Raw genomic sequence first — 17,897 nt, forward strand, 5'->3', positions numbered from 1 at the left:
AATATAGTTTTTTTTTTTTTTTACTACAAACTGCATTTCGTTGCACAACCTTGTGTTTGACAATGACACTAAATGAAACTTTGGACCTTGAAAAGCCAGAGAAGTTATTAGGACGATTTTACGTGTGAGAACCATGAATGTCTGTGACAATCATGCACAAATACTGTTTACATTGTGGTCAAAATAAAAAGAAAACACGCCATAGGATTGATTTAGATTTTAATGGGTATTATACAAGTTTTCCGAAGGAAAAGAAAACATTTAACCAAGAGGCAAGTGAAACCCCACTTCCAAACCAAAACTACAACAGCATCAGCTAACAAAATGGATATTGTTATTACACTGTACCCAACAAATACTGAGCGAGGGTATCATAAGTAATGATAAGACATAAAAGTGTTTCTTGTCTAAAATATACGAGAGCACCTAAGGATGAAACCAATAGAAGGTGTTGCTTCTACTCTATCTGACGAGGGAGCTGGAGGTGCAGCGATTTCAAATCCATTTTTTCAGTTTTTGGTCTGCGGTTTAATATATACTCTATAGTTCATCAAATAATAAAGATCTTCTCAAATAACAAAATCGAGGGACAAATTATAATATTCTGTTGGTGTGTCAAACCTTGACAATCTACTGATAGGTTCATGACCTTTGATGGTTTCATTCTCCTCGTTTAAACCAACAGGTCCATCCATTCTGCTAAATGCCCTGTGATTGCAATGATACTCAGGGATACAACAACAAAATTGCAGTTTTGCAAATCCAAATATAGTCTCTTTTTGGTTTCAAGTAAGAGCAAAAAATAATATTCATAATCAATTTAAGTCTGGAACAAGCAAACATACCAACAAATATCTTATTTACAATATCATTGTATTTACATCAGAGGATACTGAGGGAAAGTGTGTTTAAATTCAAAGATCATGTTAACTTGTGTTTGGAAAAATGTAACAGGGAGTACGATGCACAATGCAAGGTTCGTTTCTTTAAAAAGTGCAATTCCTTTTCTTAAAGTAAAAAAATATATATCCATATTTTGTATATATGTAGAAATGTTGTTCATATAAACAGCATTTGTTGATTTAAGAGCCCTAAAACCAGTGACTACAAATTAATGCTTTCTGTTGATAGGCAGCAAATTATTATAGAATATAAATTATTTTACAATACTCAATAAATCAGAAGTACCGCATTTCAACGAAAACAGACAGCTATTGAAGTTTTTTCTTTTAGGAGGGCATTTGTAGACTTATCTGCAACTAATGTGGGCAAGAATATTTGCTATTTATCATGTGGTTTGGTTGCAAAAAATTACTTGAAAACAAAGTTCAAACAACAAATAAAGTTGCATTATAATATTAAAAAGTAACACTTCCATAAAATGTCTAAGCATAAAACAGTGGTGGACCTGAAGGAAGCCCACCTAACCTCCAATACTTCAGGTTTATAAAATACAAAAAGTAGACAAGCTGGTATACATGCGTACATGTTTGTATATGGATGTTTTTTTTTTCTTGCCTGTGGAATAACAGTGCTGCGCAAGCAATATTTCTTAAAAAGTACATCCTCTACACAGTTATAAAAAGCAAGCCGATAATAAAAGTAAATAGTGGTAAACGGGTGTCTCTTGTTTCCAGTGGTCTACAATGACACCTTTGAGTGTACCAATATTTTGTGGCACCAAGAGTTTCATCAACCACTCAACTCAACATGTTTCTTCCCTTCATATTCAAGTAGTGTTATGTGGCTATATTTGCACATCTTAGAATAGCTTATACTAAAATAAAATCCTTGGACAGCGTCAGGTGTCTCTGACGTCACTGGAGAGATGTGGTCATCACTGAAGAGGTCTTTCTTAATTTCACGCTTTACAACATGCTCAGACATCATGCTACTTTCCAGTTCATTTCATAAAATTAATATATTTGTCATAATAATATTGATTTGTATCATATCATATTATATATGACAGATTTTTTTCCTCTACAAAACAGGCGTTGCATTTTGCTGAGTTTTCTTTTCCCTAACAGGAGGTGCAACAAAGTCCTTAACCATGCTCCTTGTTATTGAGTCTCTTTCTCCGGTTCTGAATGTGCAATTTTAGGATCCGTTGGTGTGTTGTGTGGTCTGCCTGTGTGCGTCTGTGTTTGCATCCTTGGGGTCTCCAGGAGGACTTCTGTCGGCCTGCAGGGCCAGCTGGCTTTGAAGGTCTTTAACAACGCTCGCCAGGCTCTGCCGAGCTTCTCTCTCCTGCTGAAGCTCCTGTCTCAGCTGCTCACGATCAGCTTCTGCCTGCTGCAGCTGCACATGCAGCTCTTCGATCTGCACAACACAACCAGACACAGACGGCGCTGAGTATAAATGATACTCAAATGAGGGACAGGATGAAGAAAACAGACAAGAGTACATTCTGCTGGTTGTGGTGATAATAATTGCAGACGTCTTACCTGAGTGGAGTACTTGACCCGGAGACGTTCAGCCTCACAGCCTTTGTCGCAGACTCGCAGCTGTCTCTCCCTCTCCAATTCTCTTTTCAGCCGCCCACAGGACTCCTCCGCGTCCGTCATCTTCCTCTCCCAGTCAACGCGAAGGCGTTCAATCTCCTTTCTCAGGTTGCGCTTGGCTTCGATGGCCTCACGAAGACGACCTTTCTTTGCCACCCTCACAAACTCCAATTCCTGTTAATAAAAACAACCCAACAACGTCACAATCATTTCATGTTTAAAACTGCTCATATTCAGAGATCACTGTCATTCCTATCACAAAGCATTTCACAGAAACAGGATGGGATACCTGCTGAAGGCTGCGTTTAGCTTGCATCGCAGCTGCTAGCTTCTCCTCCTGCTTCACTCTCAACTTGACAATCTCCTGCAGCAGTTTTTCCCGGGCCTCTTTGGTGTCTGCACCTCCGTACAGCATCTGTCTCAGGGTGTCCATCTCTGGGCAAACGGTCTCCGGCAGCCAGCCAGGTCCCTCCTGAGGTCGAGCAACACTCTGAGGGGTCAGAGCGTGAGAAACGTTGGTGCAGGCCGAAGGGGGAGAAGCCAGGGAGGAAGCTGGCACTGGACCTGCAGAAGAGACGACTTTTCACTTTAATAAGACAGCGATTGCAAAAATACTGTTCTCAGAGTTAGTATGTAGAGTTTGTCTGTTGTTGTGATAAAGCTTGTAGCACTGCAAGAGACAACGGAACTAAACTAAATTATTATGTATCATTACTTAAGCTATTTTAAGTATTTATCCTTTTAGCTAAACTATGATAAAGCATCCATTCATAATTGTTTTTCACAGCAGCATGTATCAGCAGAAAAAAAAAAGCAGGAAACCAAAACGGAAACATCCTCTCTACAGCTCCTGTTGCAAAACATTACAAAGAAATAATTCATACATATAGAATAGCATGTTTTAACAGCAAAATCTGCAACTTATATTTTTCTTGCATTTCTTCAAATAAACACCGGGTGGCGCAGTTGTACAGGAATCACTCTGACCCAGCTCCCGCTGTGGCTCATGTCCAGCAGAGCTTACTGTGTAATGCAAGTTTGAACTGTACAATCTGTGTCTTATATCAGCGGACTCTTGCAGTGTTTCAAGTTTTCTGTTTCTCTGGACTACAAACACTCCGTGATGAGTCGTACTCACGATCGTCACAGTCGTCCACGTCGATCTCTCCATCTGTGTCCATGTCTTCGGCTTGGTTGGCGGTACTGGAGGGGGACGGTTTTGCTGCAGGTTGTGTGTCCCCATTATGCAGCTCCTGCAGCGGCCTGGATATGGCTGCAGGCCCCCTGCCAGGAGTGTGGCTGTCCCTGGGATGGACCGGAGGGGCCAAGGGAGCTGGTGTCAAATTGGGAGCCGCCAAAGTCTCGTGGCTCTTTGAGTAGGACCTGTGCAGGAAATACAGGTCAATTTTAAAGCATTTCATTGGTTGAAAGCTTGATTTAACCAACATTGTCTCTTTAAAACTGAAACTATCACGGCTCTCATGAGATGACTCACCTCTCCACCTCATTCTGAGTGGCTGGTTTCTCTTTTTCTGCTGCTTTAGGAGACCAGGGGCGGAAAGCAGAGGGTCTCTGTTTCAGTTGGACTTGTTTCAGATCCTGGACCAACAAACAAAACAATAAACTTAGGATAAACCCGCAGTAAAATGCCATTAGAACATTAAATCAGCCGTGACGAGCACACTCAAAAGCCCCTCGTCATTTAACAAGGCTGAATGACTAGAGGTCATACGTAGGTGATAATGTGATGATTCAAAAGGACAACGGATTTTACATCCCCCCTTTGACCTTTGAGCTTAACGGCAAATCCGGTTTCACACTAGCCACATGCACACACAACAAACCTTGTGTGCAGACTTTGACAGCGATTGTAGCCAGTCGGGTTTCCTGTCTTTGTCAGCTGATGGAGATTGTAATTTGTTGAATTTTGACCTCTTTGCTTGGACGGGGCTGGGAGCCTGAGGAGAGGAGAGAGAATAGACGGTTAATCATCGCGATCCTTACAGAGATAAAGTGCGGATATTACATCATGGAGAACAGCGGATATTTCAGGAGCCCACAACTTCTAAAAATGCTACTGTATGACTGTAAATGGGAATATTTTTTTTGGCAACACACAGATTTGTCGGAACATGACGTGAATGTTTACAGCTTTGCAGTAAAAGAGCAGAGAGTCATAAGGAAATCACAGAGAGACAAGGGGGATAGAAGATGTGTCTGTGTAAGCGTTCAGTCTCTAAGCTTGGCTTGTCTGTATGTTTGTGTGTGTGTGTGTATGTGTGTGTGTGTGTGTGTGTGTGTGTGTGTGTGTGTGTGTGTGTGTGTGTGCGAGCAGTGCTTTGAGCTGAGCAGACACTCAAGCTGGTCTGGCTGGCAGCCAGCAGGGCTACATTGCTCCCTGCCAGGCAGAAGAGGCGCCATCAGGTGGAGCGGATCGACTGCTCGAACCACAGAAATATTGCAATATAGAAACAGAGGGAGACAGAGAGGGAGATGTATTAAAGTAATTGCACTCAGATCTGACAGACGATTGAGTTGAAGTGTTCAGAGAGAGTTCATGGAGGGCTATGGAAGCATGAAGTGTTTGAGAGATTTGGAAAACCCGAGGAGGGAAGCATCTGCCTTGTTAAGTGCCACAAAGTACAGAATCTCCAGAGCCCCTGTTGTATATACATATATATATTATATGTATGTATGTGTGTGTGGCAAGCTGCAGAACCATGTGTTGAGATAGCTAACCTCCTCAGCCCTCAGGTCTGCACTTGTCAGACAGAGGATATGTTTACCTAGGCAGGCGCAGAGGCCAGCACAGACCTGCCTGCTACTCTCTTACTCACTACTATGACATTCTGCCTCCAGGAATGGCAAACACTCCCATCTCCTTGTCTGCGTGCGCGATTCAAGACAAATGATTACTCTGTCTTCATTCAAAATCCTCAATGGAAAACACTCCTGCCTGGGTTGCGTGTAGTTATGAAACGTTAATCGCCGCTCCACTGTAATCACCTCGAGATGCAAATGAATGACAAACCTCATTTAGCATTAAGCGAGAAAAACGGCTGGTGATGAATCACGTCTCACAGCTTTTCGGCATCAAGCGTGAGCGTGAGTGTGCGCACACGCAGCTAGGAGTGGGTGTTGGGACGTGTGGGGAGATGGGTGGGTGCGGGTGCGGACTTGCGTATGTGTACGTGTGTGTGTGTGTGTGTGTGGGAGTGTGTGTGCCTGGTACAGTGTGCTCAACGGTGGAGGTGTTCGTCAGGTCTGGACTGTATAGCCTACCTGAACTACAGATTCCAAAGTCGGCGGAAGCGTTGCAACAAAATAAGTTGACAGAAACGGCTACAAAACTACAAGAGTTTTACAATCATGTTGAGGCAATTTGTCAAACAAAAAATAAAATCTATTTTCTTGTTAAAGCTTTGATAATGTGAGGATTTGTTGTTGTTCTCTGATTTATATCACTGAAAATCGAATATATTTAGGTTTTGGGTGGTTAAAACAAGATATCAAGACATCGCCTTGAGCTCTGGGATATCATGATCAGCGTTTTTCACGATTTTCTGACGTTTCGTAGAGTAAATACTAAACTATAAAACTTCAGACTCTTCAGATCTGATGACAAATCACTGCACTTCGTTTCATATTCCCGGATAAAAAACTCTTTCCCCCTCATTATCATTATCTTTTGCCTTTATTGATACTTTAATAACCTTTCTGAATACCTCTCTTTTAATTAGGTTTTTGATCGCCATTATGAGGCTTAATCTGTTTTTATTATTCATTAGCACTCTGTGAAATATGCCTGGAGTTTATTTGAACTTTTATGTATTTTCATGTTTATCTTTAAGTGTATTTATTTGATTATTTTTTTTTTTTTTACAGATTTATTGGTAACAATTTACTTTAACTCTGTTATATAGTATTTTCTATATTTAATAAATGGTTTATAACACACTATAATGTAGTTGTAAGCAGATACAAGTGTTTATTAATGTATATGTCAACAACTATAATTCCTCCTGTGGTCACCAATGAGTGGAGGTTGAGCAATTGATAATTGAATAACATATACAATTATTTATATTACTTTTTTTATAGAATTTTTTATTGGTTATTTTAGTTTTGTTAAATGTTCAAAATAAAATATATCTAATCTAATGAATGACAATATATTAAGTTGTTATAATATACAGTAAAATAAGTCTTCATAAGAGATCTGCTTCCAAATACAGCGCAGTGCGTTGTAAACTATTAAATGTTAAGATACTGCTTGTACATGCTTCATAAAGGCATGACATGTTTGTCTGGACACTCCCCTCACACCTTTCTGACTCACAAATGTCTCTACCTGTTTGACCAGAAACCACATTACGCACACACACACACACACACATACATATACACACACACACACACACACACACACACCAAGCGTCTTGTTTGGTTTTGCTACTATAGGTTAATTATGTTTACCCAGACCTCCTGCTGACTGCATCCTGCTCAGCAATAGTGACTGACTTGGCCGCTCACCTGCCTGACTCAAGGCCGGTGGTTTTCTAAGAACTGCTGCCCTGGTGTAATCAGACTCTGTAATTACTGGCATGACTGTTGTTTTCCCGACAAAAGGATGTCTGCCTGTCTGGTACTATTTCTACCCTGAGGTTTGCAACTCCAGGAAGGCTAGGAGCGCTAGACATAATAGAGTCAGAAAACAGACACTCCCAGACACCACAAGGGACCTGCTGGCTAAATCTGACACTGACCTCACAGGAGAGCAGCCGCACGGGCTTAACTCACCACCACATCATAGACATAGCATGGCCACGAAGTCATAACACCCTCCTCGCACATCCTACTGCCTAGCAGGTCCCACCGAGCCAGATGATAGGACATCCCTCTCTCCCTCTTCCTCCCCCCCCCCCCCTCCCTCTCTCTCTGGTAAGAGAGGGAGACTTCCTCTGAGGAGTTTGCTTTGGCCGAGTCCCCTGTGGGAACTGAGTCTTGAGTGGGAGGGGGGTGGGCCAGGGGAGCGGGACCACAGAGGAAGCACTGAGCTGAAGGAATGTATACTTGAAGGCCAAGTACAGCCTCTCCTTTAAGTCTCCATTCAAGCATTGCCCTTTTCAACTCGCCATTGTATGATATTTCTTTGAGGCGCTGTAATGAGGGAGCGTTTCAAAGCAAACCTGTAGGCTAAACAGGTTCTAATAGCAGCTGGGCTAGAGGAGACATGCTTTATTTTTTAATTAGTGCCACATAATTGTATGGTAATACCGGGGATAAGCTCCAGCTATTTTGATGCTGGCATGAGAGATAATCACTGAGAAACACGTTACACAACACAACAAATCGCAAACATATCAATGTCTAGCGTTTGACCTGCTTGAAGAATCATTTGTCAATATTGTGCTAACTGGAGCATGATGGCAATTTAACTGTTATTTCACTTGAACATGGAGCTAATCAACAATATTTGTTTATTGAACCATGATGCAGTAAATCTGGGACCAAACCAGAGTCAGCATGTATGGAGGTTTAATTTATATATTTATATATATATATATATTCCACACAGAGAATGCTGATTAAAGAGTCGGTTCACCCAAAATAAATAAAAACATATATTCTCATGAACATCTGAAAGTATCTAACCATCCGGATAGTGTTGGTTTAACTTGCACAGGTTGAAAATATGTGTCAATACAATAATAATTGACTGTTTTTGGGGGCATTAATTCAAACTTAGGATCTTCAATCAGCCTTCTTACTGCTGTGTTTCTTGATCCTGCCAGACTTTTGTCAGAAGATTGATACCACTCTTAAGTCTGTACAGTAAATATGAAGCTACAACCTGGACACTGTAAACTATGGGAAACAGTTAACCTAAACAAGCGAGACACAACAGGACACTTTGGAGTTGCAGGTAGACAGACTTTACCACAAAGCCAGGCTAGCTGTCTTTCCATAGTTTCCGGTCTTTATGCTAAGCTAAGCTAACCTGCTGCTGGCTGTAGCTTCATATTCCTCATACAGATATGAGAGTGGTATCAATCTTCTCATCTAACTATCCCCAAGAAAGCAAGTAAGTGCATTTCCCAACACGTTAAGCTATTCCTCTTATAACTTTACCAACATACATGTTGACAACCCTTATAATAGCAGGCTAAATCAAACTTTTGAGCATCTGTTGTGCCACTTAAAACAACCTCAAATTAAATTATCAAGAAATAAAACATGAGGCTCTCATCTGGTGGGACAAAAATAGTTTCCCCCGTTGAATTTCCTCGGGCAACAGTCATACAATACCGACGCATGGTGCATGATAGCATGGCATTAAGAAAAGTGCACAGCAACAAGACACAACAGTTTCAGATTACAGCCTCTTTTCCCCTCCTAAACCCCTGAATGTAATCCTCAGATCGACATGTGCTTAGTGGGGCGCTGTCCCACTCAAGGGCACACCAACTGGCACGGCTTGCTTGGGTAACAGCCTTAGTTGGAAGTGAGAGAATACTAGTTTTAGTAATCTGATCCCTGTAGTTTGGTGTGGATGTTCCCAGAGATGCCCTGAGCCCTCTATTCAACTCTCACTGCATAAATTGTGCGACAGTCTCTTGATTTATATAAAGCCCTGCGGTCGCTTTGTAACAGCTGGGGGAAAATTATTGGTGTCTGCCCAGAATATCCCTGAAACTTCATCCCTACTCCACACAGATACAGCTCAAGCTTCCATTTCCACTCACTAAATCTTAGCTTAATTTATCAATTTATTCTGTCTCCGATGTGCCCAGTTTGTGGATATACTGTTTGTCTAGCTGAACTGAGCCACGACAGTAGGACACACAAAGAGAGCTGCGGGGCTTGGCATAAGGTCGGCATTACAGTAAAGCTTATTGGATTGCCCTAATTGTCTTTGGGATTGAGACTCGATGAGGTCTGAGGCGGACGCAGGGCGAGCTGCTGCTCCTAAAGGTGGAAAATATCTCATCAGGTTCGCACAGCTTGACACATTTAGCTTAAAGGCACAAGTGTTAAAGAAGTATTCAGCATTTGTCAAGCATTCATGAAGGGAGCTGTGTGTGGGACATGAATGTTAGAGCTAGAGACCCCAGTGACAGCAGTTGAGGTAGTTCTTGGTACAGTACACTCGTACATGTTTGTACTTTGACTTACTGTACCTGTATTATGTTGTCCTAAATGCACCTCGCTCAATGCAATCAATCAAGTTCAAATGGGAATCAAAACTATTCAGACACACCAAACTCTCTCTAATCCTTTGATGACATGTTTCATTTCTACCTTCTGCGTCATGAAAACAAAAACCTGTTCCTGATTGAAATGAATTCCATGAGAAGATCATCTTGCTTGTGAGAGCAAACAAAAAGAAAGATTACTGTACTACTGCACGGCGGGAAAATGAATTCCAATTCAGGTCCAAACAAGGCAACCAAAACAGGACATGCCCGCCTGACTTTCTTCCAGCATATTGACAGTGGTGTCCAAATCACTGTCTCTCCCTCAGAGGATGACCTCACACTACAAAGGGCTCATAAGTCATTTCAACAGACATGGAAACCCAAGACTGAAAGACACGAAACAGATATCACCGCAGATTATACATTATTAGCATGAGCATGTTTGGTATGGTTGTGAGGCAAAGTTATCTTAGTAAATGAAACGTGCTCTCCAACTGGTGTATTTATAGACGCACATAGCGCCAAATTCAGCAGATAGTTGTCTGAGCCCCCCTGCAGTAGGCCTACTATTGGAATAAGATAATTAAACAGCAGACCACATGATCTGAGGGAAGACGCAAGGCTGTGTCTGCAAACCAATAAAGGCACACGCACACACACACACACACACACACACACACACACACACACACACTCCTGCATATCCACTGGGACATATCCTGCATATCCAATGGGACATACCACACACACACACACACACACACACACACCAACACACAAAACACTCTCTCACACACACACACACACACACACACACACACACACACACACACACACACACACACACATACACACACACACACACACACACAATGCCTTTATGCTTCTATTCCCATTTAGCACACATATAGTGTAGGAGCAGCTGCAGTGCTAACCAGAAGGCCGGAGGGGATGAAGGTTAACGAGAAAGACAGAGAAAGAGGGAAAGAGCAAAGACAGACTCGTGCTGACCTACGTTTATGGAATTTAATTTAGTGCTCCTGAAGGGTAAAATGAATTCCTACTTGAAAAGTATTCACGCAACTTTCAGGAACATCATGAATAAAAGAAGAAAGGTCTTCTTCGAATTTGTAAGGAAATTAGATTCAAAAGCCAATTACCAGTTTGGCGTTGGTTGATTCTGGGTTCAAAACATCTCACAGTAAAGAGTGGGGTTTTTTTCAGGCTTAAAGTCATACAAATGAAATATTTATTCATGTAAATATGACATTTTTTTTTTTTTTCCTCTTCTTTGCATTCACTATGCAACAGTATTCATTGATTAAAGAAATGTCTGACCAGGTAGTTTTACCTGCAACGCTTCTGGAATACACAGTGTTGATCCTGAATTGAATTAAGGAAAGATGTGAGAAAGTCTAAAGACAAAAATCGTTTCCAGGCAGGCCTGTGCAAGAATACTTCACACACCTAAAATAAAGGAATTCTCAATGCATCTCAGCTTTTCCAAGATTACAAAGTAATCAATATTTCTGTCATTTCATTAAATATCATGCAGCAGCGTTGCAGCAATTCTGTGGCTGTATCCTGACGCTCATACATGTGTGCGTGCCTCAACAGAACTTGATCTGTTGTGCAGCAGTGCCAACGCCATCTTTGCCGTGCAAGCTTAATCCCTTGGCATTACACTCATCTGACTCTGATGCTTCTCTGCCTCTGTGAGTTTAAATTATACACAACTTACGTTTACTTGAAGCTTGATAATTTGGGACATAAAAATCTTTGAGATATTCTACAATTTAAGGTTGTCAAAAAATACAAGTAAAGATGAGTAATGCCAACATTTACACCTCTTATCTACAATGTAAATAGAGTTTCACTTGTATGGCTGCAATTTAATTTCAACTAGGGGAATTCATTTTTTTTCTTTTGCAAGAAGTGTAAGAAACTGAGTTACAAATTATAACTCAGTTATATATAGGACACTTTATATGGGTCTATTAAAATATTTCTTTTAAAGGGGCATTCAAGTGATTTAGTATTGCACATTCATACATAATACATCTGTTTTCACAGGCTGAAAAAGTGCTCTCCACGACGAGTAAACGGACCTTTATGTGTGTACAATCAATTTGATGAAATTATTTCTGGAACAAAAAGACGAACAGAGGATTTTATTCTGAAAATAAGTCAGCGATGGCAGCGTAATGAAAGAGACGAGTGAAGATCTGCGGTTTTCTCACTGATATAAACCAACGCTGTCCCGTCTGAGACAGTTGGGTGTGTTAACAAACCATCCTCTCATCAGAGGTCAGATGTCTCCAGACTGGAAACCTTGGTTTGTCACTGATAAGCACATCCCTGCCTGTTCGCAGGGAAGAGTGCACCGCCGTTCTCGCTGTTAGCACACTCCCTCTGCTCTACAACAAGACAGCAAGTCCAGTGTCTGACTGGCTGGGTTTTAATCCTGCAGATTAATGCTAATGCCACGGCAAAGAAGGCAGAAAGACGATTAAAATGTCACTGGATAACCTCTCTACAACCCAAACAGTAACAGCTTTAAATACACAGACCATTATATCACTTGCAGTACCTGGTACTGCTGACTCCTCTGCACCTCCCTCACAGGGCAGAGACAGTAAAGGAGTCAGGACAGGAGGAGGCCTGGGAGACCGACGGAGGGGAGGGAGAGCAACCGCATGGGGACTGCTAGTTCCAACAGCGATGGTTTAGACCTCCGGTGTCTCCGAGATTGACAGGCCAGATTACAGACCACCTCGACCTAAATGACACCCAAGAACTCAGATAGCATCTTGCGATACTGAACTCGTGATTTTTTTTTTTTTTTAAATGTCAGTGTATGTGAATCACAATCTCTGCTAGGTAATGTGACGTGATACTAACAGGGGGTTTATCTGGCCATCGCGTTGCTGTCTTCTCCCTTCCAGCTGCAAATAACTATTCCTTTCATTTTCGATTCATCTGGAGATTATTTTAATTCATTATTTTTGATTAATCGATCCATTGTCAAATAATGAAATGCTGATAACAATTGCTGTTTTGTCTTTCTAACAGTCCCATACCCGAAAATCTAATATTTTTTCTATCAGATACAACAACAAAAAAATCAGCAATTCAGAAGCTGAAATGGGAAAAAAAACGTATTATCAAAATAGTTGCGGATATTTTTCTAATTATTTCAGCTTCTAACTAGTCCATCTTTCCATTTCTAGGTCATGAGCATATATTGCAGACTAAATATATACCATACTTCCAGCAGACCTAGTGCTTTAAATAATTTAATTTGAGCAACAATGACCATGAGCACAGTAACACACAGCTAATTTAGCTGAGCCACATGAGCACATGCCCCCCCCCCCCCCGAGCAGCCAGTGGCGAGGAGGGCAGGTGGTAGTTTTATTTGGAAAGATGAAAATGGGATGAATACCAGAGGTTAAGAGGTGTGAGGAGCCGGGACGGGGGTAGACGGGGATTTAGGGGAGGAGGTCATAAAAACTGTGAGAGGGCGAGGTGAAATTAGGGTCACTGCTCACTCAGGGTCCCATGTGATGTCATTTCACCAACACAGTATATGTCCTGAGAACTGCTCGGGAGCTAATTGGTTGAACCGAGGTAATAAATCCTGCTGAAATTTATAGATACCATTCTAGTCATTCTGTTGCCTTCCTGGTCACCACGTTAGAAAACATAATCTCTTCTCCACCTCGATTGTTTCTAAGGCCATTCAAACCACGACATACTCTTAAAGTTGACACCTAATGTGCCTTTTAATGGCATTCTTTTTGTTTGATTAGCTTTGAACTTCAAATTCAGCTTATAGGCTTGAAAGGATCATAGCTTTTGTACTGCACCATCCGAAAGCTGCACTGGTTGAAAAAAAGCTAATGGGTCGATTCAGAGAGACAGGAAACTGTAAGAATAAAAGACCTTATATTGAAGAGCAATAGGGAGCCTTGGCGTTACTGAAGAGAATTACAGTTCATGAAAAAAAAAGAAAAAACAAGAAAGCCAGTGGGTTTTATAAGTGTTCGACCAATTAACTGTCAACACATTTTCCAAACTACACCGGGAGTAATTGCCTCTGAAAATCTCCTCTCTGAGTCAAATGTAGGAGGGCCCCACAGTGTGAGTGTGTGTATACAGTAATATTTGACAGAGATCAAATAGCATTTCACTTGTTTCCACTTGTTCAAGGAATTGTCTGTAAGGGAAATAGGGGATAAAACACCCACAACATCCGCTCCTAAGAACACACATTCCATCCTTAAACACTGGTTTTGTTTCCCTCCTCCGTTCATAGGAAAACATATCTGCTTACAGAAGTAAATAGGTGAGAGGGCTCGAGCCTGGCAGCTTCCATAAAATGAATACGAGCGCTCTAAAATGGAGGGCTACGAGGGGCGGGTGGTGGACCGCAGCACCTCATGAATTCTGCAATTTGCCGTCTGTTTCTTGACTCTGAAAAATTCTTGGAAATGTCTTTTCCTGGATGATTTTATTGCACAAGAGCCTGTGTTTTTCTCCATGGCAACCACATAACAGTAAAGCCCAACTAAGCTCTGACTCAACAAACAGAACTCCACAAAATACCCATTTCAGCGCCAGGGTTTTCCCCCCTTCGCCCAGCTTTCCTGCAAACCCTGCCCGAGACGGCTTTAAAACAGAGGCCGAATGATCGCACTGACCATGAATGAAGACACATGCTGGGATTAATCAGGGCACATATGTGACATGCTGCAGAAGATATGTGCAGGGAAAGAGCCTCGCCGGCTCCTGACGAGCCTCAGGTGCTGCATGGGCTCAGGCTTTTTTTTTTTCGCGAGCCAGAGCCATGACAAGTTCAGTACAGTAGGACGGGCAGCAGCTGGGTACTGTTAACCTGCGGGAGCCTCACTTTAAGCAACAGCAGGTTCAGAACAAATACACCGTACAGAGCGTTACATAAAAGTCTGTCTCTCTCTTGGTGGGCTGAGCTGGAAGGATGCAGGCGCTTTGTGGCGCTAACGTAGCCGCTAACGGGGAAGGCAGGCCAGGGATTAGCGTTGCAGGCAGGCACAGGCCTGAGAGGAGGGCATGATGTGTGTAACTATGTAACCTCCACGGCCTTTCCCAGCAAATCTATGAGACCTGCAGTTTGGACAAGAAAACCTACAAGAGGCTAATTACACAGAGTACTGCAATACATGCAAACTAGCTTGTGTTGGAGAGGCTATTATATTCACGCTTTAAAAAGTCAAATTTGTTTAATTCATGGCGGTCATTTATTGCAAAGACAAAGTTGTTTGAAGGAGACTGAAGGAATCGTCGTCCTCCCACCACCTGTCCTTGAATCATACTCATCACTTAGCACGCCAGGAGAGGATTTAGTTCGCTGCTTTCTCATTGGTGAACCGCCAACCTTCTTGTCTTGACTAGTTAAAGCCATTCCTAAGAAAACAGGACGTGTCTGCTAAACTGTAACTTAAGACAACAGTGAGCTAGGCCGCAGTTTCAGCTGCTGTCGAGCAGCTGAAAAGGCTGTTAGCGTGTGTGGTTGCTCTCAGTCTTTCAGAGGATTCACCCTTGCAAAAACGCACAATCAAACAAAATTATCCTTTATTTGTTGCATATAAGGTCATTGCAAAGGGGCATGGGAGGCTGCCAACTTTTCTCTTTGCCTCTCCAGTACTCCCCGTCTACCTCGTAGTGAGCACAGAGGAGTATGCCGCAGGGAGGGGAGGCCCTACACAGGAACTCAATAATAACTTTCAGCAGTCTAGCCAGGAGGCTGGAAGCCCAGACTGCGGCTGTTCCCTCCTGTCCTCGTCCCTCCCTCCGCACAGCCCCACGCTCCTCCCTTCACCCCCCCTCCTCCTGCTGGCCTGTGTCTGCTCCACAGGACTGATGCATTCTGCAGACAGGCCAGCGCTCTTAAAGAGACACAGGCCACATATTTATCCCCTGAATCACTGCAGTGGACGGAACCACTAAAGCAAGAGCAGAGCCCTTCATTTCCAGCCTCTCAATCAAGGGCCTGGGCTTTATTTCACTCCTTTTCTTAAAGCTCGAGACTCTGACATGACGCAAAATGTGAGCGTATAAACAGGCTGAAGTATGTTGAGAGGCTCTCAGTGAATCTCTGGCTGGATTCTTTTACTGTGGCATGCCTTTGAAGGTGTCTTTGATGCTTTCTTTAAAGTTCGTCAAGTGCAATCAATGTTCCTGGCAATGGCAGTATATTTAATACCATTGTCATGATAATTTTTGGAAACCCTCCAAAATAAACCTCATAATATGGACTCTGAAATGACACTGACACCACTGACAGGTTCTGCTTTATAAATTGCCTCTGGCGTTTTACGAGGGACACGAGATTACATTGTGGCATCTGCCTCAAAGGAAACTAGGACATTAGGCAACGACTATGTTCATCATCGATTATATTTTAAATCGAATATATTTTAAACTGCAGCAACTTTGAGATATTCTATTAGAGTTGGAATTGCCATCGATCAATTGCTTGGTTTCCTGCCGGGTTATATTTGTGTCACTCGAAACGTTGCTGATACATTTTCCAGAAAATAATGTTTTGGTATTAATGAGTGAGAATACCTAACTCACACTTTTTATTCCCCCTATTTTATGAGTTGAACCGAGCATGAGCCGCCTAAATAGCGTGTGACTGAGCAGTGCCGTGTTGAGCTCTATACCACAGCAAGGAAACGATTAAAAATTTATTAGAGTTGAGTGACACAGAAACCTACAAGGGCGTGCCTGCCAAACACGCTCTTATTCTTTTGCTGTCAGCACTTTTTGTCTGTTCATATACAAACTGTATAAAGCGGCTGAGGGTCTAAAAAAAACCAACCCCAGACCAGCAAGAGAAAGAGGTCAATATAACTAATTTATACAACAAACACATTGGGATCTACTCTTATTTTCATATTACCCAACGGATGTATGTACATACAGCTCCATGATGTTCTATTACTTAAATATCTTGAAGGGGCTAAAGGGTTAACACATCTCAGCTGCAGCATAACAAAAGATGAAATCGCTATGGGAGGTATCAGTGCCAGAGTCAGCAAAGCAGCACAGTCCTCTGCAATGATAACCCCATTCTGGAAAACCTATAAGGCTGAGCATCCAGCGTCAGATGGACCAGACAGCGCCAGCTCAGGCTCTTAAAACTGGGAAAGAAATCTTCCAGCAGAACATAACTGAGACTCTCAGGAGTGTCTTCATTGCAGAAATCTCCACGAAAATCTCACTGGCCTCTAGCTCCAGTATTTTCATGGCTTAACAATGCTGTTATTCCCACTTACTGTAAATCAGATGTGCAAACAAAATAAAGCCGCCACCTAACTGCGAGACTGTTTCTGGACAAAAAGACAGAACCCGGATTCTGTAGTCGTACAAAACAACTTACTGTTCGTTACTCTGCGGGGTGCAGGGCGCTTTGAGAGGGTGACGCATACCCAAACAACACCAAGCCATTGAATCACCAGTGTTACGCAGCCACATAATTCTGCACCATCTGTAGGACTCAGATCTGATCTTTTGCATAGCATAACAAGCTCACGGCAAAGCAACAACAAGGGGCCACGCACTCGCTGAGCTACCGTCTTCTGAAACACTTTTCAGACACGGCCAGCTCATTAAATCGAAACAAAGCTCTCTTGCCCAGAATACATCTTTATTTGCAGCAGTGATAACAGCTTCACGGTGACGTCCTCTCCTTTGCCCTCGAACTCTGAACCAACTGTCCCCTCCTTCACCTAACAAGGCAGATGCAGGATGAAAAAGAAGGCAATGAACTTCTGACCTGTCATTCAGACAGCAGAGGAAGCTTTGCAGCTCGGGGGCAACCGGAGTCCACCATCCACTCTGTCTCTCCTCCCCTCAATGTCTCACCCGACCATCCCATAAACCCCCACTAAAAACCTCCTGCTCCCCCTTTTATGGCTGCCAGATGGTGGGGAGGCCTCCGTGCCTCTGGACTTGCCTCTCCAGTCTAGTAAAACCAGTTGACCTCAGCAACATAAAAACTGCTATTTATGAAAAGGCTTGGAACAAAACACACAAACATCCTGCCACTGAAACAATCAAACGCCATCTCATCTCCCAAAGAGCCCTTTTACAAGATGAGAGCCGGACAGCAGAGACAGCAATAGACATGTACCCCTGCTCGGGGTGG

General features: G+C 42.5%; 1 protein-coding gene across 1 annotated transcript in view; it reads right to left on the reverse strand.

Annotated features, from left to right (window-relative positions):
* Positions 1-206: 206 nt before the first annotated feature.
* skib (v-ski avian sarcoma viral oncogene homolog b) overlaps positions 207-17,897 on the reverse strand; it is a 30,206-nt gene continuing 12,515 nt past the window's right edge. The window contains exons 2-7 of the mRNA XM_068712240.1: positions 4,349-4,462; positions 4,000-4,103; positions 3,643-3,887; positions 2,794-3,068; positions 2,448-2,678; positions 207-2,322 (exon numbers count right to left, since the gene is read on the reverse strand). Coding sequence (XP_068568341.1) covers positions 2,101-2,322; positions 2,448-2,678; positions 2,794-3,068; positions 3,643-3,887; positions 4,000-4,103; positions 4,349-4,462 — 1,191 coding nt within the window. The 3' untranslated portion in view covers positions 207-2,100. The remainder of the gene's footprint in view (positions 2,323-2,447; positions 2,679-2,793; positions 3,069-3,642; positions 3,888-3,999; positions 4,104-4,348; positions 4,463-17,897) is intronic.

The sequence above is a fragment of the Cebidichthys violaceus genome, unplaced genomic scaffold (genome assembly GCF_023349555.1).
Source record: "Cebidichthys violaceus isolate CVI_PGR_0920_01 unplaced genomic scaffold, fCebVio1.0.p SCAF_17, whole genome shotgun sequence".
Classification (NCBI taxonomy): Eukaryota; Metazoa; Chordata; class Actinopteri; order Perciformes; family Stichaeidae; genus Cebidichthys; species Cebidichthys violaceus.